General features: G+C 53.5%; 1 protein-coding gene across 1 annotated transcript; it reads left to right on the top strand.

Moving 5' to 3' along the window:
- Positions 1-1233: 1233 nt before the first annotated feature.
- Positions 1234-18211, top strand: LOC122384923. Its single transcript, XM_043372755.1, has 7 exons — positions 1234-1576; positions 9222-9244; positions 9583-10510; positions 12132-12238; positions 14454-14504; positions 14836-14931; positions 16511-18211. The coding sequence occupies exons 1-7, from the start codon at positions 1234-1236 to the stop codon at positions 17726-17728; spliced, it is 2766 nt and encodes a 921-aa protein (XP_043228690.1). The 3' UTR covers positions 17729-18211.
- The last annotated feature ends 2831 nt before the right edge of the window (positions 18212-21042 follow it).

The following is a 21042-nucleotide window of genomic DNA, read 5'->3' as shown; positions in this document are numbered from 1 at the left end:
AGCCGTCGTTCCGGAACGCGAATTGTACGACCCAAAAGACACCAAACTACCATCTGGTATATGTGGAACTTGCAGGGCTAAACTCGCCAAGAGCAGCAGCAATGGAACCAAGCTAGACAACGAAAAAGGTTCCAAAACTAGTGCCTGTTAAAAAGGCAGACTCCTCAAGTTCGGAATGCTGTTGGCGATGGTGCCAGAAATCGAGATCATCCACCATGGGCAAACTGCGGAAGAAACGACAAAAGAGGCCATCGACTAGGCAAGAACAGCCGGGAGTACCAGCAGGAGCCTGCTTACAGATTCAAGAATCGCTCAGGCTGTCAACAAACCAGACTCTCAAGGTAGCGACTGCCATGAGAAAAGAAGTGGGTCGAGCGGCTGTCGCATCAAACTTGAGCCAGACTATTGGTCAGCGAGACAAGATGATGGAGGGCTTGTTTGGCAGCGTAACTCTCACCAGCGGAGATCAGCCAACGTGTGCTGTTGTCTGCAGCGACGTCAGCGAGCTGCTGCAGCGAGTCGTCCGTCATCGTCAAGTGGACCCCCATAACCACCTGGTGAAGGTGGGAATGGACGGCGGTTGCGGCATGCTGAAAGTGACCTGCAACGTCATAAGAAACCCTGACTCCAGCAACGACGACGATGAAGGAGCCAGCACGTCGCCACCATCCATGAGAGAGAGACGGGGGGGGGGGGGGGGGGTGAAACGGCTGCTGCTGCTGGCCGTCGCTCCCAACGCTGCGGAGACCTACGAGGTCATGTCGGAGCTCCTCCAGCACATCCCACTGCAAGACATCGGAGGCCTCATCGTGGCAGCTGACCTGAAGGTGGCAAACATCTTGTGCGGTCTTCAGGTGAGCATAACAAATATCAGGGTTGGCTTTCGCATGCGCTAAAAAGTAGAAATTTTCGCGCGCATGTAGCACGATGCATAGATGACATTAAATATTTACGCTACCTTATTTACGTTATTTAAAGCCACATAAGAGGCTAGTATAAGTTATCATTGTAAAAGATAAGTATGAACTTAAGCGTTACATTAACTTTGACATTTGCGAACTTGGCATTATTCTACCTGAAAGAAAGCACGATCAACAATCAATTTATGCAATGAGAGGTAATAACAATATTCGAGATATGCCGCATAAAGAGCAATAACAATTTGCCTTAAATCTGTTCCAGAACCCAGCCGGGTCATGTCACTCATGTCCGTGGTGCGACTTACCTCGCAGCATGTTCGCTGAGCTCGTCAAGGGTCAGCCTAGAAGTTTGGGTTCGATCCGGTACAACTATCAGCGCTGGAGGGCTGACTCACTGGACCGCGGACGGAATCAGCCACTCAAGGCTTACGACAACAGCGTCAGCGTGCACATGCCGCTGCTGCCCGGCGCCGACGACGTCCTGGTGCTGGACGTGCTGCCGCCGATGGAGCTTCACCTGCTGCTGGGCTCTGTGAACCGGCTGGTGGATCACCTGGAGAAGACGCTGACAGACAGCGGCTCCGGGCTTAACCTCCACCCAAGCCTCCACCAGTGGATCAGCAGACTCAGCTTGGCGCGCTGCAGCTTCCATGGAGGTCAGTTTGACGGCAACTCCCGCAACCGGCAACAAGCTGCTAAACAACGCGGACCTGCTGCAGACCATGGCCGAACAAGCAGAGGCGTTTTGCGTGATGCCCATTGTGGAGGCTCTGCGAGCTCTCTGCAGCGATTCCAATGTACAAGAAAGTATAAATACACCAGGCAGACGTATTTTTGGCCAACAAAAAAACCGGGACCAACCAGACAAACACTCGGCAACAACCACGACTATGAGGGACTCGACTTTAAGAGCGACCAATCGCAATCGACGGAGAACGGCCACAGCGCCGACTCTGCCCTTGACCTATATTTATAGAGGTGAATCCCGAGAGACGCTCGAGTAATACCCAAGAAAATACCGCCCTTGAATAGGCTCACAGCCGTAGTACGAGCGCCGGCCCGTAGCACGGCGCGCTTAAGTTAATTCTAGACAGCACCATTAATGAAGTAGACGATTGGCCCACAGGTATTCACGTTTTAAACTACCGCATTAACCCGCGAGTTGCTGGGGGGGGGGGGGGCGTTAAACGCCCCCACTTTTTTCGCCGGGCCATAGCATAAAAACGGCGCGCCGCAGGCGCGCCAAATTTTGGGTACCTGTAGGAAATTGATTGAAGTTTATTGTGACAAAGTTTCAAAAAAATCGGTCAGAAAATTTTTGAGATATCGAGGTTTTAGTGACGTCATGATTTCTGAGTTTTCGACCAAAAACGGCATATGTTCAAAAAATCATATAAAATCACAGAATAGACATACAGACATGCCGTAAACGCCATTCGACTGCCAATACCATGGTCAATCAAATGGCTATCTTCGATTATTGATTATCGTTCCGCATTTTCCATAATCTTGAACTGAATCTTGGCAATTTTTCGTGACTACTTCACGACCATGATACATGAATTTCTTAAATTGAACTTTTTGAGCCAAACACGTACTCATTTGATAAAATGAATGTCACCATCGTGTTTTACGCCCCAAATTACCTATAAAACATGTGTCACAGGCTGCGAATATCAGTTTTGATTTTCGGGGATATGTGCCTACCCGGTTGACCTGACCTTGACCCTGACCTATGCTTGACTGACCCCTACATGGAGCTGACACTCTTGTAGGCCTTATAAGATGGATTGTGCACCGTTTTGACAGAGTTTATGGCGAGAGGCGCCCATTGCGAAGTCCTGAAGTCCATGCTACTGAAAGCCCGATTTCAGGTGTTTGACCTGACCTTGACCCGACCTGTGACCTCAAAATTCAACTTTAAAGTACTCATCTGAAGCGTCTCGTCGCGCTCTTTCGTTTGCCGCCTCGTGCGTTTCGCTGCGCATATTGGTTCTCGAGTTATCGGCTGGGGGCGTTTAACGCCCCCCCCCTCAGCAAACGGTGGGTGGCGAAATACCCCAGCAACTGCCGGGTTAATGGTGCTGTGATTTTGGTGGTCGGGCAAAACAAAAGGGTGTGGAGTGAAGGCTAATCCACAGACGAAGCCTCCAATTTTGCGTCTCGAATCCATATGCGCCGCATGGAACGCCGACAGACTGCCCACAGACAAGCTTTCCAACGCCCAGCAAACGGATATAGATTCCGGAGCCCAACACACCCAGCCGCAGCAAGGACCGTTGCGCGACTGCCCTCCGCCGGCGCGACCCCACCCGACCTCGCCTCACTACACGTGATCGGCGGCCGACCAATCAGCACACGCAGGGCCGCGGCAAGCGGCGGCGCCCCGACAGGTTAGGCTGTGCCGCAATGCGTCGGCCCGCGCGTCGGCCGGGAAGCTCAGCCGGTGGTGGCCGGGCGAAATCACTGAACACAGTAAGCTGCAAATATTACTTAAAACCACTCATGACCGAATTTCAACACTCTCCGTGCCGTTGTATGTACAGTCGTGCTTTGGCCATGCCTTGGCGGATGGGGTGCATGAGTGTGTCGCCTCGTGCAGAGAGGCGTACCTGGCGCTGGGCATACCGTCACGGTGAAAAACCACGCCATCTTCGTGCACGTCCCCGAGTTCTGTGTGGCCCGAGGCAGGGGGCTAGGTCTGTACTCAGAACAGGCCAGTGAGTCGGTGCACGCAGACTTCTCCACCGTGTGGAGAAACTGCAGACTTCTCCACCGTCTGGAGAAACTGCCAAGTGAGCGCCGCCAACGCAGCCTACCCGCAAAGGCCATGCTCCTGGCCGCCGCCATATGTCAAAGTAGGGCGATATGGGTACTGTGTATATGTGTATGTGTATGAAAAGTGCTATGCAGACGAACATGTATTGTATCCTGACCCATGGCTAACACGCAGAGAAGATATGTGCATTAGGGTGTGTCACTAATCGCAATGCAAGGTGCTCCATCGATTTTATTGTGCTCCACTCATGTGGAAAGGGCGTGGCATTGTTAATTTCCCGCAAATTTTAACCCCCAGGCGGCGCCGAGCGAGAGAAGTTTGCCCTATCTCACAACATAGGCGACCCTAGCGCCCCTGGCGGCTGTTTGCTAAACTAACAGGCCGTTGACTGTATGGGCTTATCCCTGCTTTCTGTAAGCGCGTCTAGGGACAAATAATAGTATGGGCAGATTGCAGAGAGTGCAAGCTAATGACGAATACCTATAATGAATACAATATATTGTCACAGGGGCCCAGGAACATTCTTCAAGTTGGGGTGCAAGCCCAAAATACCTGACATGACGCATATGAAATAGTAGCGTAGTCAGGGGGTCCCAGGAGGCACGTGCCATCTAGTCCCCCCCCCCTATCGCATTCAGAGGACCCCTCGGGTCGGAGGGGCTCTGTGGCACCAGTTTACCGCTCAGGGTCTATGCTGGCCATATTTCGATTCAGAAAGAATAGGGCTCGTAACAGCACCTCGTGAGTCCAAAGAAGCCTCACTAAATTGTCCATGAGGGTTACACGCCGGCTTCTGAAGGCTACTGGCGGCCTCTGAGGGCCCTTTACCGGCCTCTTATGGCCGCTAGCGTGCCTCTGAGAGTCCTTGCCGGCCCAAGAGGGGCCATATCTAGGGCCTTACGCCAACCTGTAATCAGTAATGGCCTCACACCAATGTCTCAGACGGCCCCATTACGACGACTGTGAGACTGAGGGCCCTCACTGGTGCTTCTGAGAGCCCACCCGGCCATAAAGACCCCTGCGGTACCAACTGACCTCTGAGGGTCCACGCTGACTATATTTCAGCTGAGAAAGACCTCACAGGTCTCGTAAGAGCACCTCATGAGCCCCTAAGTAGCCACACTAAGATCTCCGTCAGGGTCTACGCCGGCTTCTGAGGATCCCATAACGGAGACCGTGAGGGCCCTCAGCAGGGCCTCTGAGGGTTCACAACCAGCACCTCTGAGAGACCCACACCAGTGGTTCTAAGGGCCCATAAGGACACCACTGAGGGTCCCCCAAGCCAGTGCCACACCATTTATGCAACCCTATATTGGTGGCTCTGAGGTACCCACACCTGCGCCTGTGAGGGTTCGGCAAAAGCATATCTGCCGGCCACCTACCTGCAACTCTGAGGGCCCTACATCAGAGACTGAGGGCCGCACTAGCGTCTCAGAGTACCTTGTCGGTATCTAAGGACCCCACGGGGCTTCTGAAGATGCCGCCGGCCTCTATGGGTCCCTTGCCGGTCTGAGGTCCCCCTCCCCGGTCGTTGAGGGCCCCCTGCCGACTTTTAAAGGGTTCGCACCAGCAGCTCTAAGGGCCACACACCCACATGTAACGGACCCACACCAGTGTCTCTGAGGGTCCACAACGGCGTCTGTATTCTGTGAGGACCCTCACCGGTGCTTATGAGGGATTCACACTAGCACCTCTGAGGGGCCACACGGGCGTATGTGAGGACCCCACACCAGTGCCTCTAAAGGCCCCTAATTGGAGGCTCTGAAGGCCCTGCATCGGTGATACTGAGGGTCCTACCAAAGGCACAACACAAGCCATTAGTCTCCTTCTGAGTCCCACACGCCGCCCTCCCACCATAGGCGGCGGAACGGGGAGGGCACCGGGGCACCGTGCCCCCTCTGATTTGGGCATTTTAACATTAGCCCTATGGGCGTTGCATGGAAAGAATGGGACCAAAAGTCGGCAGTGCCCCCCCCCCCTCCACTTAATTGAAGGTGTTCCGCCGCTACTGCCTCCCACCGGAGCGAGTAAACCTGTATCAATCAACGACTTTACCACCGTTGTACGTCATAATGTTCTCATCACGCCAAATCAAATACCATCCGGAACCAAAATGGTCCAGTATAAAATCTGACCTACCAAAGTTATGATCAAGTTCAGATAAAATCAAAGTGGGATGATAATAGCAGGTGTTCTTAAATCGATGCCGAGTCAGCAGAAACCATTCACTTCACATGCAAGAGAAATACCTTGTGCTGATGTTTATATAAAAACAGACATGTAGGTCCATAAAAGTGAGCAGAGATCCTTCATCGTTGCATCAATGTTGAGGGGGCGGCGCCCACTCGGCTCTCAAGTTGGAGGGGGGGGGGGCAAGCGCCCCCACTGCCCCCCCCCCCCTGTTCCCCGGGGTCTATGCAGTGAACGACGCTACAAAAAAAAAAACATGTGACACCTAATAGCAGGCACTATAAACATGCGCTCGTACGTATCCCGTCAGACCAGGACGGGGATCGGGGGTAGTAGGTACTATGCAATATATGATTATGTACATTAACACAGAACTATTTCCTGCTTTAAGATGCATAACATCACATTTTCACCAACATTCTGAGTGCCAGACAAGCCAACAGCAAGGCGTCATTTCGGTAAAATGCATTTTATGATGATCGTAAGCTCACAAAGCATAGCGGGCGTGTTAGTTCAAAACATTGCCGCTAGGGGCGCTGAGGTCGCTAATGCTGAGAGATAGGCCAAAGTGTCGGCGGTCGGCGCCGCATGGGTGTTAATATTTGGGGGAAATAAAAAATGTCACACGGTTTCTACGTGTCTGGGGCACGATAAAATCAGTGGAGCACCATGTTTTGCGAAAAAAGTGCCCAAAATGACACACCCTAATGTGCATCATGCAATGTAACTACGTTTCAGAAAAAATATCGTCGGTTTGTCCCATTCGTAATGAGAAATGACAGAATGTATGACTTCTTTGATAAACAATGGGGCAGTACAGTGACTTGCCATGAAGTGAATTGTTTGCACTTGCTTAATTTTCAAGCTCGCCATGCTTGTTTCCAGAAAGCATTAATTTATCGCAAAATGATTCTTCGTTGGGCTCACTGACCGCATTAGGATGACTTGGAGAGCGATGTTAAAGGGACTATCCCACCTTCTAAAATGTTGTTAAAACCAGTTAAATTGTGCCCGACTTTATAGATTGGATGACCAGGAACACGGTTCTGGCATTTATTTTTCATTAAACATCTTAGGCTTCCCATATTCCAAACACAAACTTTCAAATATGTGACGTCACAGCCCAAAATTACCTCCTTCCCCAGGCCACATTACTGTCATAAAGCTGATTTTTTTTACTCTGTAGGCACCACAACAAAGTTCAGACCAAGTTTTAAGCGATTTTTCAACGAACAAACCCATTTAAATCAGAATGACTAAACGAGGTGACGTCACACTAACGGTCGCTCCATGTTGAAGATAGGACCTTGCGCAAGGCCCATTTTCAAATGAAGGGAACGAATTTTTTCAACACCAAGAGGCCGCGGGGGTTGCAACCTAGATAGATAGTGGTTTCTGAACCTCGCCGCAAACTTGGCTATCTCAACTCAAACCCCATGTTAAAGGTGGGATAGTCCCTTTAAGTAGGTAAGTGAGTTAGCTCCCAACATCCCATTTTTTCTTCCCGTGCGCAGGTGGGGTACAGCCTCTGACAGCTCAGGTCAGCCAACTTTCCCTCCTCAGGTATGGAGACCAGCTGGATTGAGCAAAACAGGTATCAACAAATGCAAATAAAAGTGTGTTGCAAATCCAACTGAACAATTAATTTTCTTCAGAGTCATCCTGAATAGCTTAGCTAGCGAAATGAGTCGTTAAACCAGCAATTATATCAATTGCGTAGAGGAGTGACAGCCGAACGTCACTCTCGTAGCCCTACCGTCGGGCTGGGGCACGCGGTGTGCGAGTCGATAAGGGTGATTTCACGCTTCTGGGTGTTAGACTTTGGTCCATCGTGACGCCGAGTTGCGATACGGTAGCTTAATGCTGGCTTTTGGACACGTCTATGCACATTTACGCAGATTTTTTTTTTAACGGATGTTGTTCTTACGGCATTCGACCTTCAGCATAACCCGACAAAACATGCTCTCCCTTTGAAGGCCTGTTTAAGAAAAAAAATATCGCATTTTTACAAAAGGCAACTATTTTTGAAAATGGCCATCGAACGATTTTGATAAAAATCATTTCTGAAATCAGCTCACCGTCAGCTATCGAATGATATATTTCATTTTTGTGTGGATGAAATCACTTTCCGACGAACCGTGCCCTGTCAGGTCCGACCCTGACCTCTGGCCGTGTCTGCCGGTCTCTACCACTGACCTCTGACCGTGTCTACCGGTCTCTGTCACTGACCTCTGGCCGTGTCTGCAGGTCTCTGTCACTGACCTCTGGCCGTGTCTGCCGGTCTATCACTGACCTCTGACCGTGTCTGCCGGTCTCTCTCACTGACCTCTGGCCGTGTCTGCCGGTCCCTGTCACTGACCTCTGGCCGTGTCTGCCGGTCTCTACCACTGACCTCTGACCGTGTCTGCCGGTCTCTATCACTGACCTCTGACCGTGTCTGCCGGTCTCTCTCACTGACCTCTGACCGTGTCTGCCGGTCTATCACTGACCTCTGACCGTGTCTGCCGGTCTCTCTCACTGACCTCTGGCCGTGTCTGCAGGTCTCTGTCACTGACCTCTGGCCGTGTCTGCAGGTCTCTGTCACTGACCTCTGGCCGTGTCTGCAGGTCTCTGTCACTGACCTCTGGCCGTGTCTGCAGGTCTCTGTCACTGACCTCTGGCCGTGTCTGCCGGTCTCTCTCACTGACCTCTGGCCGTGTCTGCCGGTCTCTGTCACTGACCTCTGGCCGTGTCTGCAGGTCTCTGTCACTGACCTCTGGCCGTGTCTGCAGGTCTCTGTCACTGACCTCTGGCCGTGTCTGCAGGTCTCTGTCACTGACCTCTGGACGTGTCTGCCGGTCTCTGTCACTGACCTCTGGCCGTGTCTGCAGGTCTCTGTCACTGACCTCTGGCCGTGTCTGCAGGTCTCTGTCACTGACCTCTGGCCGTGTCTGCAGGTCTCTGTCACTGACCTCTGGCCGTGTCTGCAGGTCTCTGTCACTGACCTCTGGCCGTGTCTGCCGGCCTCTGTCACTGACCTCTGGCCGTGTCTGCAGGTCTCTGTCACTGACCTCTGGCCGTGTCTGCAGGTCTCTGTCACTGACCTCTGGCCGTGTCTGCCGGTCTCTGTCACTGACCTCTGGCCGTGTCTGCAGGTCTCTGTCACTGACCTCTGGCCGTGTCTGCAGGTCTCTATCACTGACCTCTGGCCGTGTCTGCAGGTCTCTGTCATTGACCTCTGGCCGTGTCTGCCGGTCTCTGTCACTGACCTTTGGCCGTGTCTGCCGGTCTCTGTCACTGACCTCTGGCCGTGTCTGCCGGTCTCTGTCACTGACCTCTGGCCGTGTCTGCAGGTCTATCACTGACCTCTGACCGTGTCTGCCAGTCTCTCTCACTGACCTCTGGCCGTGTCTGCCGGTCTCTCTCACTGACCTCTGGCCGTGTCTGCCGGTCTCTGTCACTGACCTCCGGCCGTGTCTGCAGGTCTCTGTCACTGACCTCTGCCCGTGTCTGCCGGTCTCTATCACTGACCTCTGGCCGTGTCTGCAGGTCTCTGTCACTGACCTCTGGCCGTGTCTGCCGGTCTCTGTCACTGACCTCTGGCCGTGTCTGCAGGTCTCTGTCACTGACCTCTGGCCGTGTCTGCAGGTCTCTATCACTGACCTCTGGCCGTGTCTGCAGGTCTCTGTCACTGACCTCTGGCCGTGTCTGCAGGTGTCGCCGGTCCGTCTGGAGATCACGGTGCCGGTGGCGGCCGACCAGCTGGTCCGGCTGGCCGCCGGCTCCAGCCCGGACGTCTGGAGGGCCGTGCTGGAGCAGACCCCGGACGCGGCGCGGCGCTCCCTGCTCGCTCAGCTGCGGGCCCGCCGCCGGTCGCAGTCCGGTGACCCGCACCGGGCCCGGTCACAGAGGTCACGGCACCGGCACCGGCAGAGGGCCCGGGGCGGCGGCCTGGCCGCGCGGCTCTCCTCCTATCCGGGGATAGCGGCCGATACCTCCAGCCGGCGGAGCTACTCGACTCTGGAGAGGCACTCGGACGGCCGGCGACGCGTCTCCTCTGGGTCGAGCCGGCAGTCGGCGGGGTATCGGGAGGATACGGACGCTCCGAGCGGGGCGGCGCCGTCCCCAGGCGGACATCACACCGGCGGGGCGCACCAGACAGCCGGTCCCGCCGACCACTGGGGGTCACCGCCAGCGACCACCTACCGACCTGGGCTTCCAGAGGTCACCACCTACCGTCCGAGGTCACCAGAGGCCACCACCTACCGCCCGAGGTTACCAGAGGCCACCACCTACCGCCCGAGGACGCCAGAGGTCACCACCTACCGACCAGAGGGGTCGGGCGGGCGGCGCGCCCGGGCCGAGTTGACCACCTTCGGGCCGGCGCGAACCGACCCTCTCGGAGTGTCCTCCGCGGGTCACGGTCCACCCCGTCCAGGGGCGGCTCCAGGTCACTCTGCAGAGCGGGAGTGGGACCGGAGCTCCGGACCCGGCCGGGGGCCGAGTCAGGACTCGGGACCCAGCTGGGACCGGGACTGGGACTCGGGACCCAGCTGGGACCGGGACTGGGACTCGGGACCCAGCTGGGACCAGAAGGACCACTACGAGGAGGGACTTGAATGGCTGAAGGACGTGGTACCAGGTCAGTGGAGAGCGGCTTCAGACGCGCCCGCCACCCGTCCGTTGTATGCTCAGGATCAATCCATCCCTCCATTACACACACCACCGGACTGATTATCACCCTATGTTCAGACAACCAGCTAGTGCAGTTCGAGTAGAAGCATGTCCCCTTGGCGCCTTTTTGAGCGGCTGAATTAAGGGGCACGATTTCAGCCGCAGCGGCACACTAGTCGGTGATGACCGAGGCAGCCTGATGTCACCTCTTATCATCTCATTCCAAGGCCCTTCGACTCATTCAGTAGACCGAAAGGGCCTATGCAATCAAAAATAAAATAATATAAAATAAATCAGGTGACTTGGATTCTGTTTATTTTTCCCGCGCGTTATTTTAACTCCATGTTCGTATTTCATTTTGTATGAGCCTTTATCATCCTTACTGAATAGTATCAATGTCCTTCTACGAACAACCACGAGCTGAACGATGGCCAGTCCGGTGGGGCGGCAGCGGCGGCGGCGCTGAATGTCGTCCCGCTGACCGGGTCCGGCGGTGAAATATGAGGTGTTTGTGTTCTCCGGAGCCGTAATTAGCCGCTGGGAATGTAGTGCACGTGGCGGACGGTCAGCGGCCGACAGACCTCTGCGCCACACGCAGACTCGGCCAGTTTAAACGCAGCTAAATGGATGGTTTGACAATGGGTCCGGTGTGGTGGTGGTGTATTATGACACAGATTCCACGGACAGATGTTACTGTTTCTTCAGCAGTCGGCCATCTGGAGCCATATGGCATGCTCCGGGAACTACTGGCATATGATTGGCCGTTTAATTTTCTCCAATCTGAATCACCCAATGCGAGTAGGTGGGCGCTCCGTCCTCAGACTGACTGAGTGACCGCGGTAGATGGACGGATACGGAATAATTTTGCGATTAAGTGTAGGTTGGTACATGTAAAATGGAATAAAACGGAATAGTAAGGCCTGAAATGACGTTGCTTCATTTATTGGCCTTACGTCATCGCGCATTTAATTTAGTATCGTAAGTTTTCGAATCTCGAGGGTGTATTTTACCAGTATCCTAACTGTAATTGTTGAGAATGACGTGGTGCTTCGAACACGTCATTTCATTTCTACAAACCTCTGATGATAATGTGAACGGCTGATTTGCAATTTGACGAACAAGAGTCCAAAATACATCCAATACCTATGTCATGGAAATCATGCACTCAATTTTATATCAAATTTAAATTTTGTATTAAATTGATCCTCAAAGTGCTATACCTAATGACGAATAACTTCGTTAACGATCGTAAGTTTTTGCTTGGCGAAATCCTCAATAAAAATAAAAATGAAAAATAAAAAGAGTTATTTGCGAAATTTCAGTTGATATGAAATTTGCGCATAAGGTCTGCACAATCTTTGTGAGATACCTATTTGAACACCGGTGTAGATACACACATGACAGGCTTGTAGGCCACGCAGGGAAATGGCAGTTAAATTTAAAACCTCAACTTGCGAAATTGATCATCACTGTGGCCTGTTACTGGTTAATTTCTGTGGTTTGTTGTTGAGCCCCGCCCTCTGTCGGCAGCACCCGCCGTGCAGCGCTCGTCCCCTCCCTCTGATCACTGACCGCCATTGCCGCTACAGGTGTGCCCGGAGACGACTACCCGATCCTGGCCGAGATCCCCGAGACGGGGTTCACCTGCGCCGGCCGGCCGCAGGGCTACTTCTCGGACGTCTCGGCCAGGTGTCAGGTGAGTGGGGGCTCGGCTGTGCTGTGCTGGGCTGGGCTGGGCTGTGCTGGGCTGGGTGGGCTGGGTGAGCTGCGACTGGGCTGGGCTGGGTGGGCTGGAGCTGGGCTGAGCTGCGGCTGGGTGGGCTGGCGAGCGGGATCTCACTGCTGGGGCCACTGCCAGCTGTGTTCCAGTAGAACCTCGCTGAGGCATGAGGTTGTGGACATGAATGAGTGTAGCAAACATGCATATGTTCGTATGGATTATGGTTGCTTTTATTGTGCTATGTATGGTAGTTATTGTCCATACTGCCTATGTATACATACATAGGCATGAGTGTTGGGCTAAAGCGGGCAATGTCTAAAAATATAATTGCTCTAGCTTATTAAAAAAAAAAACAAGAATTAGGTATAGGCAATTAGTGTGAGACAAGCCATTTATAGAAACGGACTTTCCACGTCCACAGCACCGCAGTTTGAAATCGTAGCTAAGAGCACCACAAAGAAAACGTGCGCTGCATGTCACTGCTGCCGTCCCAATCGATCATCATTTGTACCAATCACCACCGACCCGGGCCGTCCAAATGGAGGTCACGAACAGTTCTGGACGGAAAAGTCGCGTGGTCCCCGACAAAAGAACGCGGTTATTGTTGAACGCCTCATCTATCTCTCCCTGGACCCTGAGGCTCTTACTGTGTGCTCGTCACTGCAGCGACCGGACTGGACTGTTCAGCAGTGAGGTACCAACTTCAACGGAACATGGTGTGACGAACCCTCGTGACTCCGTGTGATCGTGGCGTATGTGGCGCCCACTGTCACAATGCGACCCCAGTAAACATGCCGACGTCGGCCCGACGTCGGGCCGAGGCTCGGCCCGATGTCGGCCCACCGTCGGTTCAACCTCGGCCCGACATCGGCTGGACGTCGGATATGCCCGCATGTTCCGACGTCCAGCCGAAGTCCAGCCGACGTCGAGCCGACGTCGGGCCGAGGTCGTTTGCCGAGGTTGACGAGATCGTTCGTCGTTGGACCGACGGGGCCGACGTCGGCATGTTTATTGGGACAACGCGCCAAAAATATCAACCGGCGGCGGGATTCGAGCCCCCCAGTCGCCGACGTCGGCATGTTTACGCCAAAAGCATCAGCCGGCGATTGGATTCGAACCCCGTGTCATATGAACGGGGGAATAGTGCGCTAACCACTACACCACGCAGCCAGACATCGAATTTCCTTTGTTTTGTTGGGTTATGCCCTTTCGGTCCGACAAGACCATTTCAGAGCCGGAAGGATGATAGGATGGAGACATTGGTCTTCTTGGCGAGCACCCTGGGTCCAGTTCATATAGAGTCCCTGGTCCCATTGCTGTTACGTGACACTTATTGGAAAGGGCGACCCCACAATGGATTCATATAGCCACTCTTACACACCTGCACCAACGTTTCCCAAAGTGTCCCTTTGATAAGTGGCACTTTGGCAAAGTGACACTTGCCGACTGGCCTTTCTATATGAACTGGGCCCGGCCCTGGTGAGTTACCGGGGCTGAGCCTGACCAAAGGATAGGCCGAGCTGCCCCCAAGCACTCACCGCACCCGGCTACGGGCGAGCTCGGCTTACGAGCAATTCCAAATGGGATAAAGTTTCCCGTCCAGTCCGGATCAGGGGGTTGCGGCGTGGAGGAAGATTTGAGTTTCCTGAGGATATTTTGAATACAGAAGCTCTTTATGAAACATAAAACATTATTTTTTATTATTTTAACGGTCAAAACAGCGGCCGATGTCGGTCCGACGTCGCCCCGACGTCGGCCCGACGTCGGCTGGACCTCAGCAATTGATCTCGGTCCGACGTCGGCCCGACGTCGGCTGGACCTCGGCTGGACGTCGGAACATGCGGGCATATCCGACATCCAGCCGACGTCGTGCCGAGGTTGGACCGACGTCGAGCCGACGTCGGCATGCCGATGCCGAGTTGCCGACGTCACCCCGACGTCGGCCGACGTCGGGCCGACGTCGGCATGTTTACTTGTACAAGTCACAGTCACAATGTGACACACTATGACACAGTCACAATGTAACACACTGTCAGACACAACGACAGTGTGACACCCGGTATCACCCTGTGATACAATGTGACGCCCGGTGTCACCCTGTGATACAGTGTGTGTATGCCAATCAGCTGACGTCTGTGACGCTCTGTGACGCTCTGTGACTCAACTGACGACCGTGACGTTACGTTTCCAGGTATACCACGTGTGTCACGGGACGTTCCAAAAGAGCTCCTTCATCTGCCCGGTAAGTGACCGGTCAACTTCTCAGAACGGACAGCAATTGGCTAAAAAATGGCGTCGAGCAAATACAGTTCTTATGTATGTTCAGCATATTTCGAACGGAAAAATGCAAACGTAGCATTCAAGTTTTGTTTAGATAACAATATGTCTACTGGCTACTGCCTAGTATTTAAAAGAGGCTCCTGATTATGAGAATCGTAGCGAGCTGTAGAATATATTTAAAATCATGAGCAATTGAGCAGCTGACTATATCACGGTTCGGGAGGCTAGTCTGACGGCTGGGTATGTAGCCGGCTCACGGCTGACCATCTGACGGACCGGCGGCTGTGTTTCAGAACGGTACCGTGTTCAGCCAGCCGCTGGCCACCTGTGACTGGTGGTTCAACACTGAGTGCTCGGACGGCCTGCCGCTGCCCAGCTCCACGTTCAGGGTAGGGCCGCCGACCAGCTAAACGTTCAGGGTAGGGGCGCCGACCAGGGATCACTCAGCTGTCAGACCTGCCGGTGGTGACCGAACTCAGAAAAACATTGGCTTATAGTCGTCCTATTCATTCCTGCACTCAACACATAGGCACCTTTTCGATATAACTGCAGCCAGCACTCAGCAGCCATTGCTCAATTGAGTGATATTAACCCGCGCCGGGCTGGGGGGGTGTTTGAACACCCCCCTTGCGGTTTTTCGCAGATATCTCAAAAACGGCGGGGCGGAGCGCCACCGTTTTTGGCACACCTGTTCGTGCATCTTTTCCGCACATGTTATGAAAATTTCAAACCCAGGTCACCTTAGGTCTGGTCACCAGGTCACGCCAAGTGACCTCACCTCAGAAAAAATAAGAATGCTCGTCATAGCTACACCGACTGAACGATTGCCTTGAAACTTTCAGCGATTGATTAGAGCAACACTATCTATAAAATGTATATCTCGGAATTTTGATATCGGTGACCTAAGGTCAGGTCAATTTTGCGGCCTCTCCATTATAAGTCAATGGGAGAAAATTGAAAAGCGCCTGTTTTGCACGAACGCTATTCTAGACACTCTCAAACATCGAGATGTAGGTAAAATAGACACACTGAACCAGAAAATGGCAACTGTGACCCCTCGTTATGTCCCCGAGGTCATCTCAGGTCACGAACAGAATCTAACAGTTTTTCGATGATAACTTCTGATAGAGGCGTGCTAGAGCGCTGGAAACGCCTTAGATGTGTTTGGCTCGACGTTGCGGATCGACTGATATGCAACATGACCTTTTCCGGTCAGGTCATGACCTTGACCTGAGGTCAAATTTTCAAGTTAACCTTTCAAGGTCAAATTATAGTTCATTCGACGTGTCTCGACGAGAGGAACACGATGCTGGCAAAAGTAATGTCATAGCTCTTTTGAGTCAAAAGTTATTGCCGAAAAAACGTTTTTCGTAAAAACGGCTATTTTTGGAGTTTTTGCCCTCTGGAGGCTAAACCGTTGACCTGAGGTCAAATCTGAGAACATTACTCAGAAAGGTCTGTAAAAGAGCTATCGAATGCGCTTTTTTTTTGCGGCGCTGTAGCTCTATCGGTTCCCGAGATAGCCGTTGGCAGTTTCCAAAATGTTGAAATAGTCAACATTTTACCTTTGGTGACCTCTGGTGACCTGACCTTTGACCTGACCCAAAAAATGACCGAAGTGTTTTCGTCCTTATTTTTGACGTTCTTTCGATTGCCGCTTACCGCGTGTCGCTACGTGGCCCAGGAGCCGAGTTAGGAGGGGGGGGGGGGGGGTGTTCAGACACCCCCCGCGGCCCGGCGCGGAATTTCAGAGCACCGGCCCGGCGCGGGTTAAAGGCTGTGGGGCTGAGTGAACCGTGATGCTCGCTGGGAATCACCCTTGAGGGATCAGGTTTTGGGAGGGCAACATAAAATATGCAAAAATATGCAGATTGATAACTGCTGAGCGCCGAGTTCGGCTATTCCATCAGCCGTGACCTGCCATGCCCTGATTACGCTGGGTCCTGATGAGTCCTGCCTCATTTCCAGGTGAGTCGGCAGGTGTCGCAGCACATGTTCGAGCACGACTGGGTGGACGACTACGAGGACTCTGACGTCACCGACTCTGACGTCATCAGCCATGACGTCACCGACCCTGATCGGTCCTCGGGGGCACGAGGTGGGCCCGGAGCCCTCCATAGCACCCCACGGACGGTGCAGCACAGACCCACAGATAGAGTGCCGGTCTCCGCCGATCGCAGCGCCCCTAGCGGCGACCGCAGCGCTCCTAGCGGTGGCGACCGCAGCGCCTCTGGCGGCGACCGCAGTGCCCCTAGCGGCGACCGCAGCCCCCCAGCTAACGGCGTCACCTGGCGGTCTCCGTTCGCTGGCCAGCCCCTGTCCGGCTCCACAGAGGCGTACCGCCGACCTGAGCGACACCTGGTGGCCGTGGCGGCGCCTCCAGACGAGCGGCCAGGTACTGTAACTGTGGCAGGACACAATGAGCGCGGTGATACGCCCGTGAAACAGGATGGAGCCGGCGCCGGAGCTGGGACCAGCACGGGAGCCGGCGCCGGCGCGCCGCCGTTCGTGGTGCGGGTCAGCTACGGCGGCGGCGGCGGCCGCACCACTAGCGAGCTCCAGTTCGGCCCGCGGGCGGCGCGCAGCTTCCTGAGCAGGGCGCAGCTGCGCGGCTGGAGTTTCCCGTCCGGCGGGAGCGGCGCTACGGAGCCGGCCCGGGGCCCTGTGACACAGACGGCGCGCGTGGCTCGGCACCTGGCTGAGGCCGGCCGGCCGCGGTCCGGCGCCGGCCGGCGGCTCCAGGCCGGTGGCGTGTCTCCGAGACCGTCCCCCGACCACCGACCCTCGCCCCCGCGCCGGTCTGTGGTCCAGCCGGCGCCGGGCGCCCCAGAGACCCGAGTCCACCCACCCACAGACGCACGCGCCGGGCCGGCGGCAGAGAGACGAGCGGGGCAGAGGGAGGAGCGGGACGGGAGCGTCCACTGGGGGACCACCATCCCCTCCGTGACACAGGGGGAGTCCCCGCCCGAGGAGGCACCCGGACACAGACGGCGGGGCGGCCGAGAGCAGTTCCACAACTCGCCGACAGATGTCACTAGCAGTACCACCGGCCGCAGTGAGCGGCTCGCCGACGGCCCGGCGGATTTCGAATACGATGATCTCCTCAGCAGCGCGTCGTTCCGCAGTTTTGGTTTGCGGATTCCCGGCGGGCCGTCGCCTGAGGACCGACACCACAGGACCGTCTAGCGGACCGCCGGGCCGTTTCGGCTAAAGCTGTTTGTGGTCCGTCCATTCCGCGAGAGCAGAATGGCGGCCGTAAAACGTTATTGTTGTTGCATAATGCATAAGGGTACGGCCGTGTGCGAGTACTGGCCGTTGTGGGAGCACCGCTGGCGGTCGATGTGCTCCGGTGTGGTGTCCCGGCCCTCCGCTCCAGTCAGGGGCGGCCGGGCCCTGCTCTGTAGCGCGGGACTGCCCGAATGCCTATATATTATATCTACCTGCCGAGACTCATATAACATGGAGCTGTCTCTGTCCATCATCCATAGCCTTGCGACAGTTGTTAGTGGATGGGTATATTTGGTTTATGTAAGTGAGTTTCTGGGTAGTTATCCGCTGTTTTGGAGCACTAAATGTACCCAATAAACCAAGATGAAAATGTGGCGGTACCTGCTGGATCACACTTGCCAGTCTGTGACATGGCACCCGTGCAATAAACTATCGAATTAATGAGCTGTTGATATCTGTTCATTGAGGCTGGCCAGTGGAAATCTCAGGGTGTCGGCGGTGACGCGTCAAAGCCGACCGGTGAGCAGGGCAGACGCGAACAGATTACAATTACCCATCCCGTTACTGTTCGCTCTGCCGCGGCCCATGGCTATCCACGGAAAGGACGCGGTCATCGGTTCACAGGGAACTCTGCCGTCACAACACACGAGACTACATTTCAGAGCCGTGCGGCCGGACCGGCACAGCGATAACGTTACCACCTGCTGTCCACTTACTGTGTACGGAAACCAAGCCTAGGGAAATGGCAAAATATCCAAGGTTTTGGTGTTGTCGGCTCACATTTGCAATGCAGAGTGTTATCACTCACGCATGGATGCACTCGCACAACATGCTTCTTTCATCTTTTATGTGCTCGTTGACACTTCATGCCATGTCTCTCGCACCTTTTCACTTGTAATGTGATGTATTCTATCAAGATAGAAAGTTTCGTTAAAACAACACTCATAGATGACAGATACGTATCTATCAGCTTTTAACTTATAATAAACGGCCTTTGTGCAAAGCTTCTGACTCTTGACCACTAGACATTACTAGAGCGCGGCCCCCGCCGAAGTTAGTTGGTAGCACTGCTGCTCCACGGCGTACATTTCCTACCAGCCCATAGGGTTTACATGTTAAATGGCCTGTTTTCGGCGAGCGATATCTCGGTCAACCTTTGAAGGAATCAATGGTTCTTAGTCTCAAATGATAGATCGATGAATTTTCTTTCGACAATTCCTCTACCATTTTTCACGAAACCCAGCCGATCTTCTACGGCGTACAGGGTAAAGATTTCTCTGCACGCCAGCACCCGCGATCCGCCTCTCCGACCGTCGATTCGCGGTCCTCGGTAGCGCAGTCGGTAGCGTATCGGGCTTCAGATCCGAGGGTCGTGAGTTCGAATCCTGGGAGCGCCGCGTGATTTTGGCTAGAATTAAATGATTAGATTCTTGAATGTTTGCATAATCAATTATTAATAGCTAATTGAATGTATCTGCCCACTAATCGGCCCTTAAAACCTGTTATTTAAGAAATTAAAGAAATGATTGTCACGTGCGCGTCAGGACTGCCAACCATAAGCGCTACCATATTCTAGATTGAACTAACTTTTTGCTAGTCCCGACCACATACCGGGTGGCCCAGAAAAAACGTTCCCAATTTTAAATCAATATTTCTCAGAAAGTTAAAAAGATACAACATTGAAACTTCCAATAGTCAATGTGGCATATATTTTCAGTGAATGGTATGATTTTCATGTTATTCGGTCAATTACTTTTTAAATGGTTCGTGTTTCTAGCATGCCATGTAAAAATCACTTTTTTGCTCTGATGTTTACCAAAAATGTGAGTGAACGGGCCACTTCCATCTCGGCACCACGGCCTACAGCCATGACTGCTACTGGCAACTAGTCTCATTGGTGGTTCAGGCCTCAGGGTAACACATTCCCTCTAGCTTTTTTCCTTATTCGGTCGATTTACTATTTGATCTTCTTGAAGGGAGGGCGATCAGCAGTAACCCATGCACCGTGCCACTCGGCTTCGCCTCGAAACAGGACTTGTGTTGAAACGAATGGCATCCATTAACACAACTTTGGCTTAGTATTTGAATATTTGGCACATAAGTGTGACAAAAATATCTAAAATAGCAACACACACGCTGGTATCATTCACGTTGTTCTATTTTTTTGTATTTTTTCTAACATGGTACGTCTAAGCCAATCATTACTTCCGTTCAACAACGGCAAAAAAAGCAAAAACGTCTTACTTAGTTCAACATAAGATTGCTGGCTTGAAAATGATGTTACAGTGTTATAATTTGGCATACCAATGCGCAAAGGAGTGACGCAAACTTGATGAAAATTTTGGCTCGTTATTTGCGCTCGAATTTGAGATATAAGCCTCCAAAGTTCGGAACGTTTTTTTTGGGCCACCCGGTATAGTAGGTTTTCTAGTAGTTATACTAGAAATTCCTACCAAAGTTCGTCCTACCCTTCACTCAATATACCCTGACTAGAGCTCGCATTTGTAGCCGGAGGATGTCACACTCGTTACCGGTAAGGGACTACACAAGTCATTAGCATGGCTGCAATAAACGATAAAAAGCACACGGGGAGGTGCTGGCTGGCCACTGCGTGGGTTCCGTCGGGGTGGTTTCTGCGGCCGGCCTCTCCGACATTTGCGGTTACTCCTGACAACCGGCCTGACGAACTTCAACTGACTGTCCCTGAGACAGGGCCAGTCCTGTCTGAGACACTTTGAAACACTCTGAGTCACTCTGTCTGCAGTCTGAGCTCGCTGTCTGCAGTCTGAGTCACTCTGTCTGCTGTCTGAGACACTCTGTCTGCAGTCTGAGACACTCTGTCTGCAGTCTGAGCTCACTGTCTGCTGTCTGAGACACGCGGTCTGCTGCCTGAGACATGCGGTCTGCTGCCTGAGACACGCGGTCTGCTGTCTGAGACACGCGGTCTGCTGCCTGAGACATGCGGTCTGCTGCCTGAGACACGCGGTCTGCTGTCTGAGACACGCGGTCTGCTGTCTGAGACACGCGGTCTGCTGGTTCAGAAGTCTCCTGTCAGACACTCGGTGTGATGTCCGAGAGTTCTCTGCTTTCTGAGAGGTCTGCTTTCTGGGAGGTCTGCTTTCTGAGAGGTCTGCTATCTGCGTCACACAGTCTGCTTAGCTGACCAAATCACACGCACTCGGTCCGCGGCGCTGACCCTATCCCGCCCGCTCAGTTCACTGCGCTGATACCCGATATCCCGCCGGCCCAGTTCACTGCGCTGACCCTATCCC

Source organism: Amphibalanus amphitrite, unplaced genomic scaffold (assembly GCF_019059575.1).
Source record: "Amphibalanus amphitrite isolate SeventyFive unplaced genomic scaffold, NRLGWU_Aamphi_draft 000203F_arrow, whole genome shotgun sequence".
NCBI classification, from domain to species: Eukaryota; Metazoa; Arthropoda; class Thecostraca; order Balanomorpha; family Balanidae; genus Amphibalanus; species Amphibalanus amphitrite.
The sequence above is the reverse complement of the archived record's forward strand: the minus strand, read 5'-3'. Positions and strand labels throughout refer to the sequence as shown.